At 51.3% G+C, this 19261-nt stretch overlaps 2 protein-coding genes across 3 annotated transcripts in view; both read right to left on the reverse strand.

Annotated features, from left to right (window-relative positions):
• Window positions 1-446, reverse strand: part of LOC140393662 (acidic mammalian chitinase-like) — a 47829-nt gene extending 47383 nt beyond the window's left edge. The window contains exon 1 of one of the 2 annotated variants that reach the window (XM_072479947.1): window positions 366-446. The gene's annotated coding sequence lies outside the window, so the exon portion shown is untranslated. Of the gene's footprint in view, window positions 1-55; window positions 146-365 lie in introns of those variants that run through there. The other variant, XM_072479948.1, reaches the window with a different exon arrangement.
• Window positions 447-10735: 10289 nt separating this feature from the next.
• LOC140393663 (acidic mammalian chitinase-like) overlaps window positions 10736-19261 on the reverse strand; it is a 93236-nt gene continuing 84710 nt past the window's right edge. The window contains exon 12 of the mRNA XM_072479950.1: window positions 10736-11414. Within this exon, the coding sequence (XP_072336051.1) occupies window positions 11218-11414 (197 nt within the window). The 3' untranslated portion in view covers window positions 10736-11217. The remainder of the gene's footprint in view (window positions 11415-19261) is intronic.

Consider the following 19261-nt stretch of genomic DNA (forward strand, 5'->3'; position numbering starts at 1 on the left):
ATGTACATACAGAGATCACTGCAGTCAGGAGGATGGGGGACAGAGATACAAGGACCTGAATATATTGAAAGCTGGTTCATGTGAATTCCAGAGCCCAAAGTCAGAATCCAATGAGGAATGATTTCAAGCAAATTTCAACTTCATTTGTCATGTTCAAGTTTCTGTTCTTGTTGTTGAAGTAGTTACGCAGAGACGCTGCTTCTGTAGGCGCTGGTATGAAATGTCCCCCCAGAGCCAGGATCAATAGGTAAGTTGTTGTTGAGCTTGGAGGAGATGCCTCTTGGCAATCAGGTCATTGCAGTTTCACAATTAATTTCTGGGTCCAACAAATTCAATCATATTCACAGTAATTAACCAATAATTACCTGAATCAAGGTCAGTTATCCCAGGTCCGGGTTTCGGGGCAGCAGGGCAGCATGGCAGGAGCAGGTCGTGTTCAATCCGCTGCGTTTGCTTCTATTCGTTTATATCATTTTTCTTCTGGTTGTTTACCCACGCCTGTCCTCGGATCCGCATCAGTCAAAACTCATTGGCTCCAATCTGTCTCATTTCAGCCAACCGTTATCGTACACGTCCACTGCCCAGAGTGAGGTGTAACCTTCCAGCTACCAAATGTCACATCACCCAAATATAAATTGTTAAAGGTTAACGAGATTAAGGCCATCCAAGTCCATCTAACCATTGAAAAGTTACTCACACATCCTGATTGTGGCTCCATTCTGTCTCACTTCAGCCAATCATTATCTGTTCCATTGTCACCCTCTTCTTGCACCATCGTTCGTAGGAACAGGAGAAGGCCATTCAGCCCCTCGAGCCTGTCCCCCCAGTCAGTGAGATCATGTCTGATCTGTGACCTAATTCCATCTACCTGCCCGTGGGCCATATCCCTTAATATCTTTGCTTAACAAAAATCTATCTCCGATTTAACATTAACAACTGTTCCAGCTTCAACTGCTGTGTGTGGGAGAGAGTTCCAAACCTCTACCACCCTTTGAGTGAAGAAGTTCTTCCCAACATCTCTCCTGAACGGTCTGACCCTAATTTTTAGACGATGCCCCTAGTTTTAGAATCTCCAACCAGTGTAAATAGTTTATCTTTATCCACCCTGTCTTTCCCTATTAATATCTTGAATACTTGATCAGATCACCCCTTAGTCTTCTAAATTCTAGTGAAAACAGGTCTAATTTGAGTAATCTCGCTTTGTAACTCAATCCCTGTAAACCAGGGCAGCACGGTGGCCTAGTGGGTTAGCACTGCTGCCTCACGGCGCTGAGGGCCCAGGTTCGATCCCGGCCCCGGGTCACTGTCCGTGTGGAGTTTTCACATTGTCTGCGTGGGTTTCGCCCCCACAACCCAAAAATGTGCAGGGTAGGTGGACTGGCCACGCTAAATTGCCCCTTAATTGGAAAAAATAATTGGGTAATCTAAATTTAAGAAAAAAACAAAATCCCTGTAAACCAAGTAGAATTTTGTTAACCTACATTACTCTCCCTCTAAGGCCAAAATATCCTTCCCATGGTGTGGTGCCCATACCTGCTCACAGTGATCCCGAGTGGGGTCTAACCAGGGTTGTGTAAAGCTGCAGCATAACCCCTGTGTCTTTATATTCTGGTCCTCTAGATCTCAAGGCTAGCCTTCCATTAGCCTTTTTGATTATTTTAGGCTCTTGTTTGTGGCATTTTAAGGATCTTATGCACCTGAATCCCCAAGTCTCTTTGGACACCCACAGTTCTTAACCTCTTTCCATTCAGCAAGCACTCTGCTCTATTCTTTTTTGGTCCAAAAGGATCATCTCACTTTCTTCCATTGATTTCCATCTGCCACAATTTTGACCATTTACCTAGTCTGTCGCTATTTCCTTGCAATTTTATGCTATCATCTAGGCTGTCTACAGTGCCGCCTAACTTTGTATCATCACCAAATTTGGATATATGACATTCTACGCCATTATCCAAGTCATTAATGAATAGTGTGACTAATCGAGGCCCCAACGCAGATTCCTGTGGTACACATTAGTCACCTCCTGCCAATTCGAGTAATTATCCATTATCCCCACTTTCTGTTGCCTGCCACTCAACCAATTTCCTGACCAGGTCAATAATTTGCCCTCAACTCCATGGGCCTCCACCTTAGTTAACAGTCTCTTGTATGGGACTTTATCAAATGCCTCCTGGAAGTCCATATAAATAACATCCATAGACATTCCCGTGTCCACTACTTTAGTCACTTCTTCAAAAAGTTCAGGTAAGATTAGTCAGAAAAAATCTTCCCTTCACAAATTCATACTGTCTCTTCCTGATTGACCAAATGTTTTCAAGGTGTTCTGTTATCCTATCCCTGATCATAAACTCTATCAATTTTCCCACCACAGATATTCAACTTAACTGGTCTGTAATTCCCTGGTTTTGCCCTTTCACCATTGTTAAAAAGTGGAATGACATGAGCAATTTTCTATTCCAGAGGGACTACTCCTGAATCTAGGGAACTCTGGAAGATTGTAGTGAGGGCATCTACAATGTGCTCCTTTACTTCCTTTAACACCCTCGGATGGACACCGTTGGGTCCTGGGGATTTGTCACTCTTTAGTTCCATTAATTTCCTAGTTACTGATGCTGTACTCACGTTAATTGTATTAAGCACCTATTCTCTATCAACTATTAATTTTTTCGGGTCTTCCAGCAAGTTATTCTCCTTTTCTACTGTAAATACTGAGGCAAAGTAATTGTTCAACATTTCTGCCATTTCCCATTATCACCGACAATATCTCCCTTTTCAGCTTTTAGCTACAATGCTCCTCACCTCCCGCTGTCCCTTTGTGTAACTATAACATTTCATCTTATTGATTTTGATGCCCCTTGTAAAGTTTCCTTTCAGAATCCGTTTTAGTAGCACTTATAAGCTGCTTTGTGACCCTCTGCTGGTCTCTGTATCTATCCCATTTGTCTGGATCTATGCTATGTTTTGCATTTTTGTAAGTCCTTTTTTTCAGATTTATGCTGCCCCCAACCTCTTCAGTTGTCCATGGCTAGTTGGCCATGGCTAACCTTTTTTGTGAAGTGGAGCTTTTTCCTCTCAGGGGTATATACTCGCTCTGTATCTCGTTAAATGTTTCTTTAAATATTCTCCACTGATCTTCAGTCAGTAGACCCATTGACAGATCTTCCCAGTTTATCGTCGACAGTCTCTGTCTCATCCATTGAAGTCAGTCTCACCCAAGTCTAAAATTCTAGTATCTGAATCTTGCTTTTCACTTTCAAACATTACACTGAATTCAATCATGTTGGGATCACTATTTGATAAATGTTCGCGCACAGTTAGGCTACTAATTAAACTGGGCTCATCACTCAGAACTAATATTGCCTGCCCCCTTGTTGCATCCAGAACACATTACTGCAGGAAACTATCCCAGACACATTCCATAAATTCACTACCATCTTGACAGGTGCTTGTCTGCCTCTCCCAATCTGTGTGTAAGTTGAAATCCCCCATTAATACTACTCTGCCTTTGCTACACACTTGTCTCATTTCTGTCTTTATACAATTTAACACCTCAGAACTGCTACCAGGGGGTTGATACACAACGCCCATTACAGTTTTAGATTCCTTTTTACTCCTCAGTTCCACCCATATAATAATAATAATATTTTTATTGCCACAAGTAGGCTTACATTAATACTGCAATGACGTCACTGTGAAAAGCCCCTAGTCGCCACATTCCGGTGCCTGTTCGGGTAAGCTGGTACGGGAATTGAACCCGTGCTGCTGGCCTTGTTCTGCATCACAAACCAGCTGTCTAGCCCACTGAGCTAAACCAGCCCCCTCATATGGTCTCCACTGGATGCTTTCCCCTCATTCTATCCTCCCTCACCATTGAGGTGATAGTATTTCTAATCAGTAAGGCTACTCCACCCCCTCTGCCACCTTCCCTGTCCCTCCTGTAAACGTCATAACCGGGTATATTTAGTCCCCAGTCCGGATCATCATGCAGCCATGTCTCTGTAATACATCATAATCTTCAATTTGAATTCGCCCCTGCAGCTAATCTAGTTTATTCTTCACACTCCGTGCATTAGTAGATAGAACTCTTCACTGGGCTGTCCCTTAGCACTGGTGTTTTATTTGCTTGTTTATTATTTTAGTTTTCTTTTCATGTTTAACCAGCATACGTCTTGTAGATTTGCCATTAGCTGTAGTTCCTGAAGTTGGTTCCTGACTATTTCTTTACTCTCTCCCCTGCTGCTTGTTTTTGGAAATGCATTGAGTTCCCCTGAGGCCTCCCCTCCCCCATATTTGCGAGTTTAAAATCCTTGTGCCCACCCTAATTATCCTTTTCGTTGGAACACTGGGTCCCAGATCAGTTCAGGTGGAAACTGTCCCAATGGTATAGATCCCTCCTTTCTCAATACTGATGTCAGTGACCCATGAAATGGAGTCCCTCTTTCCCGCACCACTCCATTAGCCACGTGTTTACTTCCCTAATTTCCTGATCTCTTTGCCAATTTGCATGTGGTTTGGGCAATAATCCCGAGATGCGGACCTGTTCCTTCATTTTCTTCCTAGTTCCTGCCATTCCCCAAACAGGCCCTTTTTCCTAGTCTTTCCTGTCATGTTTGTCCCAAAGTGGACCACAACTGGATTCTCCCCCTCCAACCCCTTCATCCTGGCACAGGGTAGGCAATGCACCTTGCGGGACTCTCGGTCCTGCTTACAAAGGATGCTATCAATTCCTCTAATTGTAGAATCTCCTGCCGTTACCACTTGTCTTTCAGCTCCCCCTCATGAATGGTCTCCTGTACAGTGGAGTGACCAGCTAACTTCATCCTCCCTACAGCCCTTTTCCTCATCCACACAGGGAGCAAGTACCGAGTACCTATTGCACAAGGTCAAGAGCTGAGGCTCCACCATTTCTGAATTTAGGATTCCTCTACCGGCCTTACTCATAGTCACACCCTGCTGTCCCTGACCACTGGCAGAGTTTGAGGGCCTTAATCTCCAGGATGTGACATCCACCTGATACAAAGCGTCCAGGTAACTCTCCCATCCCGGATGTGCCGCAGTGTCTGAGGCTCAGATTCCAGCTCATCGACTCGGAGCCGAAATTCCTCGAGCAACAGACACTTGGTGCAGATAGAACATAAATGCCGACAGAGGGCATTCGGCCCATCGAGTCTGCACCGACCCACTTAAACCCTCACTTCCACCCTATCCCCGTAACCCAATAACCCCACCTCACCTTTTTACTCACCAAGGGCAATTTATCATGGCCAATCCACCTAACCTGTACGTCTGTGGGAGGAAACCGGAGCACCCGGAGGAAACCCACGCAGACACGGGGAGGATGTGCAGACTCCGCACAGACAGTGACTCAGCGGGGAATCGAACCTGGGACCCTGGCGCTATGAAGCCACAGTGCTACCCTGTGCTACCTTGTGGTCACTGCAGCTCGCGATGGGATCTGCCAGCTCCCACGGCATGCAGCAACAGCACATCATCTGCCCAACCATCTCTACTTAGTTAATTAATCAGCTTTTCCGTTTTATTTTTTCAAATTTAGTGCAGATTCCCTACCAGCCAATCAGGTCACAGCTTTCCTGTGACATCACTTTCTCTGTTATTTTTCAGCTTCAGTGAAGTCCCCGAGCTGAGGTTTTTAATAATTACAGCTCCGCTGCTCCCCCACTCCGAGTCCGCCCCAGAGACATTTTTGCCATTTACTCGCTCCTGCTTTCCACCCGAGCAGACATTCCCTTTTCTTCTCACCTCCCCTCCCATTTTTCTCTGCCTCCGTACTGGTTAAAGGTGGTTACCTCGCTAACCTTGACTACGCTTCCTCACAACCCACTTCTGTAAAGACTCTATTGCACTCTCGCAGTTTCACTGCCGCCGCGGCAACTGTTTGGAGTGATCCCCCCCCCCCCCCCGAGTTGTCGCTGCTGCCTTCTCCGGCGCCTGAACGCATGTGCTTCCACCAGCATCGCGAGGGCAGCAGGAGGGGGACCCACAGCACCCACTATGCAAATTGGTATCTGTAAGGAATTGGCGAAGGAGATAGACCGACAATCAGTTCAGGTTGCCATCCTGGCTCCCTCAAATTCCCCAAGCCTCCTCCACTCTTACACACCCTGTCATCTCTCAAAGTGCCATCCAGTGAGCCAGTTGGGCTGGAGAGACTTGCGCTGCACATTCACCCCCGGCCACATCAGGAGCCCCTGGACCCCAGACCCTGGTGGGATTCACAGCCAGAAGTGGGTGGAGAGCCAAAACCTTCATTATAGGCTGTATAAAACGTGAATAGCCCAATTAATGGCTGCAGGGTGAGCTTTAAGCCCACGACCTCACCGGATTGTCATTTCTGCCACCCAATCAGAGCTGAAGGGCAGGACACCCAGGGGCCATAATCATTGGCCGTGACCTGGAAGGGGATGGCAACCACCTGCACAGCTCAGAGGCGCAAAAACAGGGAGGACCGGAAGCCTGGGCACTGAGCCACTTCCTGGAGGTCAAAGAAAGACAGGGAAGACCAATCAATCCTCGTGGCGGAGGATGAGCAGCAACTTCTGCCATCTGTAAACATCTCTCAAGATCCCTGCGATGGGGAAATCCTCTCCTCTGTCCCTCCACCATTGGCATAACCACCCCCAACTGCTGCGGCGATGGAAGCTCCTCCACCATCTCCTCACGGGTCTTCAGACAGAGACAGGAGAATTCACAATGGGGAAGGAAGAAATGGCAGGAAAACTATTTGTGTCTGTTTTCAGTAAAGGAGATACAGGGAAGATCCCAGATGCAGAGATCCAAGGGGCGAGGGAGGATGCAAAGTTGAAGTAAATTAGAATAAGTAAGAAGGTTGTATTGGTGAAATGAATAGCACTGAAAGTCGATAAATCGCTGGGCTCTGAGATTATGCATCCCTGAGTGTTGAAAAGTTTTACCATAGAGATAGTGGATGCATTGATAACCATCTTCCAAAACTCTATAGATTCTGGAATGGTTCCTGATGATTGGACGGTAACAAATGTCACCCCAGTATTTAAGAAGGGAGGGAGAGTGAAAACAGGGAACTACAAACCATTGCAAACTCACCTCAACCTTACATCAGTGGCAGGGAAATTACTGGAATCTATTAGAAAGGATGTGATAAATAGTCACTTGGACAATCATGATCATATTGGGCACAACCAGCGTGGATTTACGAATGGCAAATCATGTTTGACAAACTTGCTGGAGTTTTTTTGAAGATTTTACCAACAAAATAGATAAAGGAGAGTTGATGGACGTAGTATATTTGGACTTTCAGAAATCTTTTGGTAAAGTCCCTCATTGGAGGTTAATTAGCAAAATAAAAGCGCAATGATAGGAGGGAGCATACTGAGCTGGTCTCCATTTGGGAGATTGTTCCCGCCAGGTCTGAAACGCGTGCAATTCATTTCCTGCTGGGACGCTGTTTGAAGAAAGTCCAAGAGATGTGAATGGGCCCACACATTACTGATGTGAACTGCAAACCATTCCCACCCCTCTGGTGTTGGATTCGCTGGGACCGGAATTCGCGTTAGAGAGCCTGGCAAGCTGGAGATGTTTATTAGACCCCCCCCCCCACTCACCACACACCCTCATTCCAACCAAGAAGATGGCTCAGAGAAGGCCTACCCCTGACTTCGGGAGTCTGGAGTGGACCGATTGCTCAACGTCATTGAGGAGAGGAGGAACACCCCCTTCCCCAGGGTGGGGGCGGAGACTCACACCCGCCCTCCTGAACAGCACCTGGGAGGAAGTGGCAGAGGCAGTCAGTGCTGCCAGCCTCACCAGGAGGACCGGCACACAATGATCTCCTTTGGCCAGGCTTCATGGTGGGCCTGGTCCAATTGAAGGTATTCTGATGCCCAGGCGAGCTAACGCACCTGTGTGCGGATGTTTGCGAGATCCCACACAGGCCCCTGCTTCAACCCTGGAATCAGTCAGAGGCAAAAAGGTTCAGAGTGTCCATCACCTTGACGGCCAGCGGGAATGGGTACCTTGCTCCAAACCCACATTGTGCCAGGAGTGCTACCAGCTGTCACAGGTGGTGCATGGTCTCCCTGGTGAGCCGGAGTTGGCGTTGGCACAGGTGGCCCAGCAGATCCTTGCAGGATAGGTGCTGACGGTATACATGTGCTCTGATGCGGCGCCTCCTTCACACACCTCCTCGGCATTTTGAACAGCCGGTATATTAGCCTCACCGGCTGGCCCTCCTCTTGTGAGGCAGGCTATCCTTATGCAGGGTCCTCCTGACCTGATCCTGGTGCTCCAGTCACTCTGCATCCGCAATGACAGTAACATAGCTGGCTGGACTCAGAGATCCACGTCTCTTCAGGAGGGGTGACTGTGGGCGGAAATGGACCAAGAGGAGGATTGCCTTGACATTGTGACCCTGAGCTGTACTGCTGCAGCACTCTCACACCTCCCCCCAACCGCATCCTTTACCCTGTCCCATCGATATGTTGCCTCCACACTTCACCAGTGTCCCCATGAACGAGTGGCACCGAGCCTGTGATGTGGAGATCCTCACCACCTTTCTCTGTCAACAGGGGTACCGGTGGCAGCCGCAACCTGTGTCAGTGATAGGCTCTGTGGCCCCTGTCCTGTTTGCCCCAGTGGGGGTCTGCTGTGGGTCTGTGTGTTGCAGGTTGTGTGGTGGAGACGGGCAATGTGTGCTGCCAGTCACCATCAAGCTTCGAGGTTTCTGCATGGGCAGGTCCTACAGGCGGAGTGAACGAGGGAAGTGTGCGTTTGCTGGGACCTTAGCTGCAATGTGATGTGGGACAGGTTGTGACAGCGAGCTGGTCAGGTTTCTTGTCCACGGTCAGGATGATGGGAGCAGGGACACGATGGACAAGAGGTGCTTAGGTGCTTAGAAACATCTCGTTATCCTGAGGGGTGGCCGAGCTGATGGTGTCACTGGTGAGGCTTTTAGGCTGAGTGGAGCTGTGTGTGCCAAGGATGGTGCCAAATGCCATGGTGCAGGTGTCCATTGCTTGGGGTGAGATCTGCCAAGCTCCTGCTCCCTGTGCTCTGGGGCTGCTGTTGGAAGGTGTGCACAGGGTGCCAACACCCGTTGGGCCGGTGACTGAGCATGGCCACGCCCATCCCATTGATGCTGGGGTCTGAGGGTTTCCAGAGGGGCCTGTTGGGAGGGGTCCCTCAGGAGCAGAGGCCCTCTGAGCCTGTACAGGACACAGTGAGCAGTCAGCCACGTGAACAGCCAGTGTGTCACCCCAGAGGGATGGAATTAAATCGCATTCTGCAGCAATGGCAGTCTGAGCCAGGACACCCCGATCCCGAATAGATGGAGTAGGTGCCAAGCCATCCCCGCTGCTCCCTGCGGCCAAGGGCAGCCACCCCCCGCAGTCCTAACTCATTGAGAGAGTTTATTTATCTTCTCGCTTCCCCATCAACATGTGCCCAGGCCCCACTTGAAAATACTTGCGCCAATTCACGCCTGTGTGACTCCCGCCTGAGAGGGACGTAACATCGTGGAGGGGTGTCCAATCCACTAATGACATTCAAATCCATCCAAATGACGGGCTTGTTTTGGCCCATCGGCACGGGACATTGAACTCACTAACGCCACCAACACCGTGTCGGAACCGCCACCGAGCGCAAATTCCGAATTTGCTTCACCCAATATTCTCTGCCTGATCGCCATTCTTGCTCCCGACGGTGGGCTACAGAGATTCCAGTCCACTGCCACAGATTGAGGATTGGCTAACCAGAAGAAAACAGAGTGTCGGAATAAAGGGGTCGTTCTCACATTGGCACACTGTGGCGACTGGGGTATGGCAAGGATCAGTATATAGGCCCCAGAGGCTGGCAATGGGCTGGGCTCTCCGTTCCTGAGCCTAGGCGCTGACGCCAATGGAGGACATGTGGCAATTAAAAGTTACATTTTCCCCCATCGCTAGTTCACCCGGTGGCCTTGTTGCCGGATGAGGAGAGCCCCTCCTCTTCAAGAAACCTGTGCCCAATGCAGGCCCCCCTCATGAAAGGCACATGCCTGATGTGCTTTATGTACCCACACCATACCCTGGCTCCCCAACCCCTCAACACCACCCCTCCCCCCACCTGCACTCCCCCCTCTCCCCACCTGCACTCCCCCTCCCCCTCACTCTTTCTAGTGCCTGCCAGAAGATCGCTGGGGAAAACACACATTCACCTTCAAATCTGACTTGCCTGCAGTCCCAGCCATGGCCACTGCTCCCAGGGAACACTGCTGAGGCTGGAAAGCTACCGAAAATTTGATTGGCTAGCAGCACTCGGAGGTAAGACATCCTCCCAGCTGGGTTGTGGAATCCTTTTCCTAAGTCAACTAATGATCTGATAGCTCAATAATCGGCTTGGGGATTCCCGGAGATGTGGAGATGGGCTTGACCCTGACTTAAACCATGGGAAGTGGGGTCAAAACCTCTCAATCAAATTCCACTGCCTATTTCCACAATAAAAATCAATGACAGCAATCATTTGTATTGTGGAATAATCAATTATTTGGGACACCGATACTTAGTATAGGGATTTGAGAGATGGAGATTGTCCTTTAATTGTCAGCAGGTTTCCAATGAGGTGACTTTATTTGGAAGCAGCTTCCTCCTGTCCGGGTAGGATATAGGCCCAGACGACAGGGCATTGTGTCTGTGTATTTACCCACCCCCAGCAGCTGAACCTTTCTGTGTGGGTGCAAATAAATAGGGAGCAGAACATCCAAAACAGCAGAAATTGTCCAAGTGACAATATTTTTACTCACTGTCTCACTTTATCATGATTTTTGATTTAAAAAGGAAAGCAAAACTAAAGCAAGAATGAAGGAATAGACGGAAAATCAAACAGATTTAACATATCGAGCATGGTCATTGTTGAATGTGGCTGCTCAGATTGTAAAATCACACAGGAATCATGCTCAGATTCTATATTGATGACATCACACTCGTTTCCAATAGCAAATAGTCAAACTATTCTCTTTTTCACAATTCTTAGATATTGATATATAAGCATAAATGATCTTTCGTCGCAAATAAGATATTGATTACAACAATTAAACAAATTAGGAAGATAGAGTGCGTAATTATAAAGCAATCATACATTACGACAGTGAATTCTGGCAGTAGAATCATTTACATTTTGCATGCTTTAATTTTTCATTCATTTTGATGCAGCATTTGCAATCTTGTCTCTTTATAATTGTCGTGTTTATTCAATGTCGCAACAATGACAACTGATGTCAAAGTTCAATCCAGCAGGACAAGACATAATGTAGGAGTGTCCACGAGCACAATTGAAATATTTATGTGAATCAATTGGAAAAGGATAAAAGCCATTTGGCTGGTCAGAGCACCAAGTTTTCAATTCGACTTCCTGTGGTGAAGTTATAAATGATGACTTGCATTCTGGAAAATAAAATGTAAACATATTTTTAATGATTTGGATTTCATGAAAGATTTTTATTCTCTTTTCCGGTTCAGATTTTAAAAATTTATTTCTGGGATGTAGGAGTCACTGGTTGGGCCAATATTTATTGCCCATCCCTAGTTTCTCTTGAGCTTCCCTCTTGAACCTCTGCAGTGCCTGGCATGTTGGTACACCCAGACAGTATTGTTAGGGAGTGGGTGCCACGATTTTGAAACAGTGACAGTGAAGGAACGATGATATATTTCCAAATCAGCCTGGTGAGTGGCTTGGAGATGAATCTCCAGGTGGAGGTGTTCCTGGGCATCTGCTGCCCTTGTTTTTGAGGTGGTAACGATCATGTGTTTGGCAGGTGCTGCCTGAGGAACCTTGGTGAGTTCCTGCACTGCATCTTGTGTTAGGTGCACATGGCTGCTATTCTGCGTTGGCGGTGGAGGTATTGAATATTGAAAGGGATGGCAATTAAATGGGCTACTTTGTCCTGGATGGTGTTGAGCTTCTTGAGTGTTGTTGGAGCTGCACTCATCCAGGCAAGTGGAGAGTATTCCATCACACTCCTGACTTGTGTCTTTTCCATTGTGGACAGATTTTGGGGAGTCAGGAGGTGAGTGACTTGTCACAGGATTTCCACCCTTTGACCTGATCTTGTAGCCACAGTATTTACTTGGTTCAGTTTCTAGTAAATGGTAACCCCCCAGGATGTTGATTGTGGGGGATTCAGCGATTGTAATGTCATTGAATGTCATAGGGTGATAGTTAGATTCTCTCTTATTGGAGATGGTCAGTGCTTAACACTTGTGTGGCATAAATTGGAGATGGTCGTTGCCTGGCACTTCTATGGCATAAATCGTACTTGCCACTTGTCAGCCCAAGCCTGGATATTGTCCAGGTTTTGATGCTTTCAGACATAGTCTGCTTTGTTATCTGAGGAGTCACGAATGGTGCTGAACATTATGTAATCATCAGAGAACATCCCCACTTCTGACCTGAAGATGATGGAAGGAAGGTGATTGATTGCACAGCTGAAGATGATTGGGCCTAGGACTCTGCCCTGAGAAACTCCTGCAGTGATGTCTTGGAGTTGAATTTATTGACCTCCAGTAATCACAACCATCTTCCCTTTTGTTAGATATGCATCAAGCACCAATACTGTTCCCTGATTGTCATTGTCTCCCGTTTTGCTAGGGGTGCCACACTCGGTCAAAATGCGCCCTTGATTCCAAGGACTGTCACTCTCACCTCCACACTGAACATTGAGGTGATGATGCAGCTGTACAAAACTTTGGTAAGGCCACATTTGGAGTACTGTGTACAGTTCTGGTCGCCTCATTTTAGGAAGGACGTGGAAGCTTTGGAAAAGGTGCAAAGAAGATTTACCAGGATGTTGCCTGGAATGGAGAGTAGGTCTTACGAGGAAAGGTTGAGGGTGCTAGGCCTTTTCTCATTAGAACGGAGAAGGATGAGGGGCGACTTGATAGAGGTTTATAAGATGATCAGGGGAATAGATAGAGTAGACAGTCAGAGACTTTTTCCCCGGGTGGAACAAACCATTACAAGGGGACATAAATTTAAGGTGAAAGGTGGAAGGTATAGGAGGGATATCAGAGGTAGGTTCTTTACCCAGAGAGTAGTGGGGGCATGAAATGCACTGCCTGTGGAAGTAGTTGAGCCGGAAACATTAGGGACCTTCAAGCAGCTATTGGATAGGTACATGGATTACGGTAAAATGATATAGTGTAGATTTATTTGTTCTTAAGGGCAGCACGGTAGCATTGTGGATAGCACAATTGCTTCACAGCTCCTGGGTCTCAGGTTCGATTCCGGCTTGGGTCACTGTCTGTGCGGAGTCTGCACGTCCTCCCCGTGCCTGCGTGGGTTTCCTCCGGGTGCTCCGGTTTCCTCCCACAATCCAAAGATGTGCAGGTTAGGTGGATTGGCCATGATAAATTGCTCTTAGTCTCCAAAATTGCCCTTGGTGTTGGGTGGAGGTGTTGACCTTGGGTAGGGTGCTCTTTCCAAGAGCCGGTGCAGACTCAAAGGGCCTAATGGCCTCCTTCGGCACTGTAAATTCAATGATAATCTATGATTAATCTAGGACAAAGGTTCGGCACAACATCGTGGGCCGAAGGGCCTGTTCTGTGCTGTATTTTCTATGTTCTATGTTCTATTACTTGGAAAAAACATTGAGGGTAGCAGGGGTGCAGCATGAACTTTGGATGGGGTACTTCAATATCCATCAAGATTGGCTGCGTCGTACCACTACTGACAGAGCTGCCCAAGTCCTAAAGGATTTGCTGTTCGACTGGTCTGCAGCTGCTGGTGAGCGAATTTATCAACTAAAGAGACCGACTGGACCCCATCCTCAACATCCACCTGTCGCTGATGTATCTGTCCATGCTGCTATTCGCAGACGTGACCACCGCACTGTCCTTGTGGAAATAAAGTCCCACCTTCACATTGAGGATACCAGTCATCGTGTTGTGTGGCACGACCACTGTGTTGAGTGAGGTAGATTTTGAAGATCTAGCAACTCAAAACTGGGTATCCATGAGGGGCTGTGGACTATCAGCAACAACAGAATTGTATTCAACCACAATCTGTAACCTCATGGTACATATCCCCCACTCTCCCATTACCACCCAGCCAGGGGATGAACCCTGGTCGATGAAGAGCGCAGGAGAGCGTGCCAGGAGCAACACCAGGCAGACTGAAAAATGAGGTGAGAACACTTGGTGAAGCTACAACACAGGACTACTTGCCAAACACTGAATGGGACAGTGGAGGACGGCTGCACCATCTACAAAATATACTCCAGGAACTCACAAAGGCTCTTTTGACAGCATCTTCCAAACCCGTGATTTTGAGCAGTTAGACAGCAGATACACGTGAACACCACCACCTGGGAGGGTCATCCAAGCCATCCATCATCCCGACTTGGAAAAATATTGCCGTTCCTTCACTATCGCTTTGTCAAAGTCCTAGAACTCCCTCCCTAACAGCACTGTGGGTGTATCTACACCACATGGACTGGAGCAGATTACAAAGACAGCTCACCACCACCTTCTCAAAGGCAATTCGCGATGGGGAATAAATGCTGAGCTCGCCAAGAAAGACCACATTCTATGAATGAATATTTTTTTTAAAGGGGGGGGTGTCTCACCAGACCTGTTTTCTGGCTTGGCACAGTGAACCCCCGCTGGCAGCAGGACTCTCCGTTCCAGCAGCCGGGCAATGGGGTTTCCCATAGTGGCATCCCACACCGTCGGGAAATCCACGGGCTGTGAGTGCGCTGACGGCAAAGCGGAGGATCCCACTGACCGAGAATCCCGCCCAGGATATTTAAAAGAAAGTTGCTGGTGTGTGAGGGACCCACAGGGGGCGCCATGGACGTAGCAGCAACTATGGCCAGGAAAATGGTCAGCTTGTGTTCAGGTATGGCTGACGACTGCGGTTACTACCGAGGGTTTGTGTATAAGAGTGAATTATTACCCCAAATTGCTTAGAAGTTCGGCAAGCGGACTTCTGCATTCTCTGAGACAATGTCTACCTGCAAACTTTACTTGAGCAGGAGGTTAAAGAAACTCCACCTGAGAGCAGAAATACAGTGAATTAGAGTATTAATCAAGAGAATCATTGGAGAGAGTGTGGAGGTGCCACTGGTTCGAATTTATTTGCAAAGTGAGTTTGTTCCAAGACTGGTAACATCTGGTGTGATCCCAAACTTACCCTTGCAAAGGGGCAGACATTTAGCTATCTGCAGCTTTCAGGGTCGGAGGCCCCAAGACTCAAAGACAGTCCAAAGTGGCTGGAAAGAGCGCAGAAAAGCAGCTGGATTCTGCAGGGGACAGAAAGCTGAGAATGGTTTAGAAACCCTGCAGTGGGCCAGACAACGTGTGAGGGTTGAGGTGGCCAAGGAAGGTCCAGTTTAACGAAAAGAGGCCAAAACGAGGCCAACAATGTGAGGAATAGTTGGGATAGAACCCAAAGAATGCAAAAAGGCTGAAACCAGGTCAGTCGAGTTAAATGAGGTCAATGCGGGACAAGCAGAGGTGAAACACAAAGCAGCCCCCCCCCTGGGTTTCCTGGCAGCGTGGGGAGGGGAGGGGTGGGGCGGCGTTGGGTGGGGCGGGGTGGGGTGGGGTGGCGTGTGGCAGCGTGGGGTGGGGTGGGGTGGGGTGGGGCGGGGTGGGGTGAGGTGGCGTGTGGCAGCGTGGGGTGGGGTGGGGTGGGGTGGGGTGGCGTGGCGTGGGGTGGCGTGTGGCGGCATGGGGTGGGGCGGCGTGGGGTGGGGTGGGGTGGCGTGGGGTGGCGTGTGGTGGTGTGGGGTGTGTGGGGTGGGGTGGTGTGTGGTGGGGTGGGGTGGTGTGTGGTGGCGTGGGGTGGGGTGGGGTGGCGTGGGGCGGCGTGGAGTGGGGTTGGGTGGCGTGGGGCGGCGTGGGCAGCGTGGGGTGGTGTGGGGTGGCGTAGGGTGGCGTGGGCGGCGTGGGGCGGCATGGGGTGGGGTGGGGTGGTGTGGGGTGGCGTGGGGTGGGGTGGGGAAGCGTGGAGTGGGGCAGCGTGGGGTGGGGCGGCGTGGGGTGGCATGGGGTGGCGTGGGGTGGGGCGGTGTGGGTGGCGTGGGGTGGCGTGGGGTGGGGTGGGCGGTGTGGGGTGGGGTGGCGTGGGGGGGTGGCGTGGCGTGGGGTGGAGTGGTGTGGGGCGGCGTGGTGTGGGGTGGGGTGGCGTGGGGTGGGGTTGGGTGGCGTGGGGTGGGGTGGCGTGTGGTGGGGTGGCATGGGGTGGCGTGGGGTGGCGTGGGGTGGGGTGGGCGGTGTGGGGTGGGGTGGCGTGGGGGGGTAGGGTGGCGTGGGGCGGGGTGGCGTGGGGTGGAGCGGCGTGGGGTGGGGTGGGGTGGGGTGGGCGGCGTGGGGTGGCATGGGGCGGTGTGGGGTGGGGTGGGGTGGCATGGGGTGGGGTGGCGTGGGTCGGCGTGGGCGGTGTGGGGTGGCGTAAGCGGCGTGGGGTGGCGTGGGGCAGCGTGGGGCGGGATGGGAGGCGTGGGGTGGCGTGGGATGGCATGGGGTGGGGTGGGGTGGGGTGGCGTGGGGTGGCGTGGGCAGCGTGTGGTGGCGTGGGCGGCATGGGGCGGGGTGGGGTGGCGTGGCGTGGGCGGCGTGGGGTGGGGTGGGGTGGCGTGGGGTGGCGTGGGGTGGGGTGGCGTGGGGTGGCGTGGGCGGCGTGGGGTGGGGTGGGCTGGCGTGGGGTGGGGCGGCGTGGGGTGGGGTGGGGTGGCGTGGGGTGGCGTGGGGTGGGGTGGCGTGGGGTGGCGTGGGCGGCGTGGGGTGGCGTGGGGTGGGGTGGCGTGGGGTAGTGTGGGCGGCGTGGGGTGGCGTGGGGTGGCGTGGGGTGGCGTGGGCGGCGTGGGGCGGGGTGGGGTGGCGTGGGGTGGCGTGGGCGGCGTGGGGTGGCGTGGGGTGGGGTGGCGTTGGCGGCGTGGGCGGTGTGGGGTGGCGTGGGGTAGTGTGGGGTGGGGCGGCGTGGGGCAGGTGGGGTGGCGTGGGCGGCGTGGGGTGGCGTGGGGCGGCGTGGGGTGGCGTGTGCGGCGTGGGGTGGCGTGGGGTGGCGTGGGCGGCGTGGGGCGGCGTGGGCAGCGTGGGGTGGAGTGGGGTGGGGTGGGGTGGGGTGGGGTGAGGCGGCGTGGGGCGGCGTGGGGCGGGGTGGGGTGGCGTAGGGCGGCGTGGGGTGGCATGGGGTGGGGTGGGGTGGGGCGGCGTGGGGCGGGGTGGGGTGGGGTGGGGTGGCGTAGGGCGGCGTGGGGTGGCATGGGGTGGGGTGGGGTGGCATGGGGTGGGGTGGCGTGGGGTGGGGCGGCGTGGGGCGGCGTGGGCGACGTGGGGTGGTGTGGGGCGGCGTGGGGTGGGGTGGGGCGGCGTGGGGTGGGGTGGGGCGGCGTGGGGTGGCGTGGGGTGGGGTGGGGTGGCGTGGGGTGGTGTGGGGTGGCATGGGGTGGGGTGGGGCGGTGTGGGGTTGGGCGGCGTGGGGTGGCATGGGGTGGGGCGGCGTGGGGTGGGGTGGGGTGGCGTGGGGCAGTGTGGGTGGGGTGGGGTTAGGTGGGCGGTGTGGGGTGGGGTGGCGTGGGGGGGTGGCGTGGCGTGGGCTGGAGTGGTGTGGGGCGGTGTGGGGTGGGGTGGGGTGGCGTGGGGTGGGGTGGCGTGGGGTGGGGTGGCGTGTGGTGGGCGGTGTGGGGTGGGGTGGCGTGGGGGGGTGGCGTGGGGTGGCATGGGGCGGTGTGAGGTGGCTTCAATGGAAATTCCCATTGAAGGGGTGCTGGGAAGAGAGAATTCCGACATCGGAAAACGGTGCGACGCTGAGAAACTCACGGCTGGGGGGCCGGAGAGGTTCTAATTTATTCTAATTTAAATGGGGACCAGAGAGGTTCCCGAGCAGGTGGCAAGTCAGTGGGTCAAATACCTCACTGAGTTGAAGAGCTATAGGGGAATAAAGAAGGTGCTGAGCAGACACATGAGCCGGGAGCAAGTGGAGTCTTTGAGCAGGAGCTTTGTTATTGAGTGGAGATTATTGACCAGGGGCTGTGTTATTGAGTGGAGATTATTGACCAGGGGCTGGGTTAATGAGTGGAGATTATTGACCAGGGGCTGGGTTATTGACTGGAGATTATTGACCAGGAGCTGGGTTATTGAGTGGAGATTATTGACCAGGGGCTGGGTTATTGAGGAGATTATTGACCAGGGGCTGGGTTATTGAGTGGAGATTATTGACCAGGGGCTGGGTTACTGAGTGGAGATTATTGTCCAGGGGCTGGGTTATTGAGTGGAGATTATTGACCAGGAGCTGGGTTATTGAGGAGATTATTGACCAGGGGCTGGGTTGTTGAGTGGAGATTATTGACCAGGGGCTGTGTTATTGAGTGGAGATTATTGACCAGGAGCTGGGTTATTGAGTGGAGATTATTGACCAGGAGCTGGGTTATTGAGTGGAGATTATTGACCAGGGGCTGGGTTATTGAGTGGAGATTATTGACCAGGGGCTGGGTTATTGAGTGGAGATTATTGACCAGGGGCTGGGTTATTGACTGGAGATTATTGACCAGGAGATCGGTTATTGAGTGGAGATTATTGACCAGGAGCTGGGTTATTGAGGAGATTATTGACCAGGGGCTGGGTTATTGAGTGGAGATTATTGACCAGGGGCTGTGTTATTGAGTGGAGATTATTGACCAGGAGCTGGGTTATTGAGTGGAGATTATTGACCAGGAGCTGGGTTATTGAGTGGAGATTATTGACCAGGGGCTGGGTTATTGAGTGGAGATTATTGACCAGGGGCTGGGTTATTGAGTGGAGATTATTGACCAGGGGCTGGGTTATTGAGTGGAGAATATTGACCAGGGGCTGGGTTATTGATTGGGGATTATTGACCAGGGGCTGGGTTATTGAGTAGAGATTATTGACCAGGGGCTGGGTTATTGAGTAGAGATTATTGACCAGGGCCTGGGTTATTGAGGAGATTATTGACCAGGAGCTGGGTTATTGAGTGGAGATTATTGACCAGGGGCCGGGTTATTGAGTGGAGATTATTGACCAGGGGCTGGGTTATTGAGTGGAGATTACTGACCAGGGGCTGGGTTATTGAGTAGAGATAATTGGCCAGGGGCTGGGTTATTGAGTGGAGATTACTGACCAGGGGCTGGGTTATTGAGTAGAGATTATTGACCAGGGGCTGGGTTATTGAGGAGATTATTGACCAGGGGCTGGGTTATTGAGGAGATTATTGACCAGGGGCTGGGTTATTGAGTGGAGATTACTGACCAGGGGCTGGGTTTTTGAGTGGA

This window comes from Scyliorhinus torazame, chromosome 17, assembly GCF_047496885.1.
Source record: "Scyliorhinus torazame isolate Kashiwa2021f chromosome 17, sScyTor2.1, whole genome shotgun sequence".
Classification (NCBI taxonomy): domain Eukaryota; kingdom Metazoa; phylum Chordata; class Chondrichthyes; order Carcharhiniformes; family Scyliorhinidae; genus Scyliorhinus; species Scyliorhinus torazame.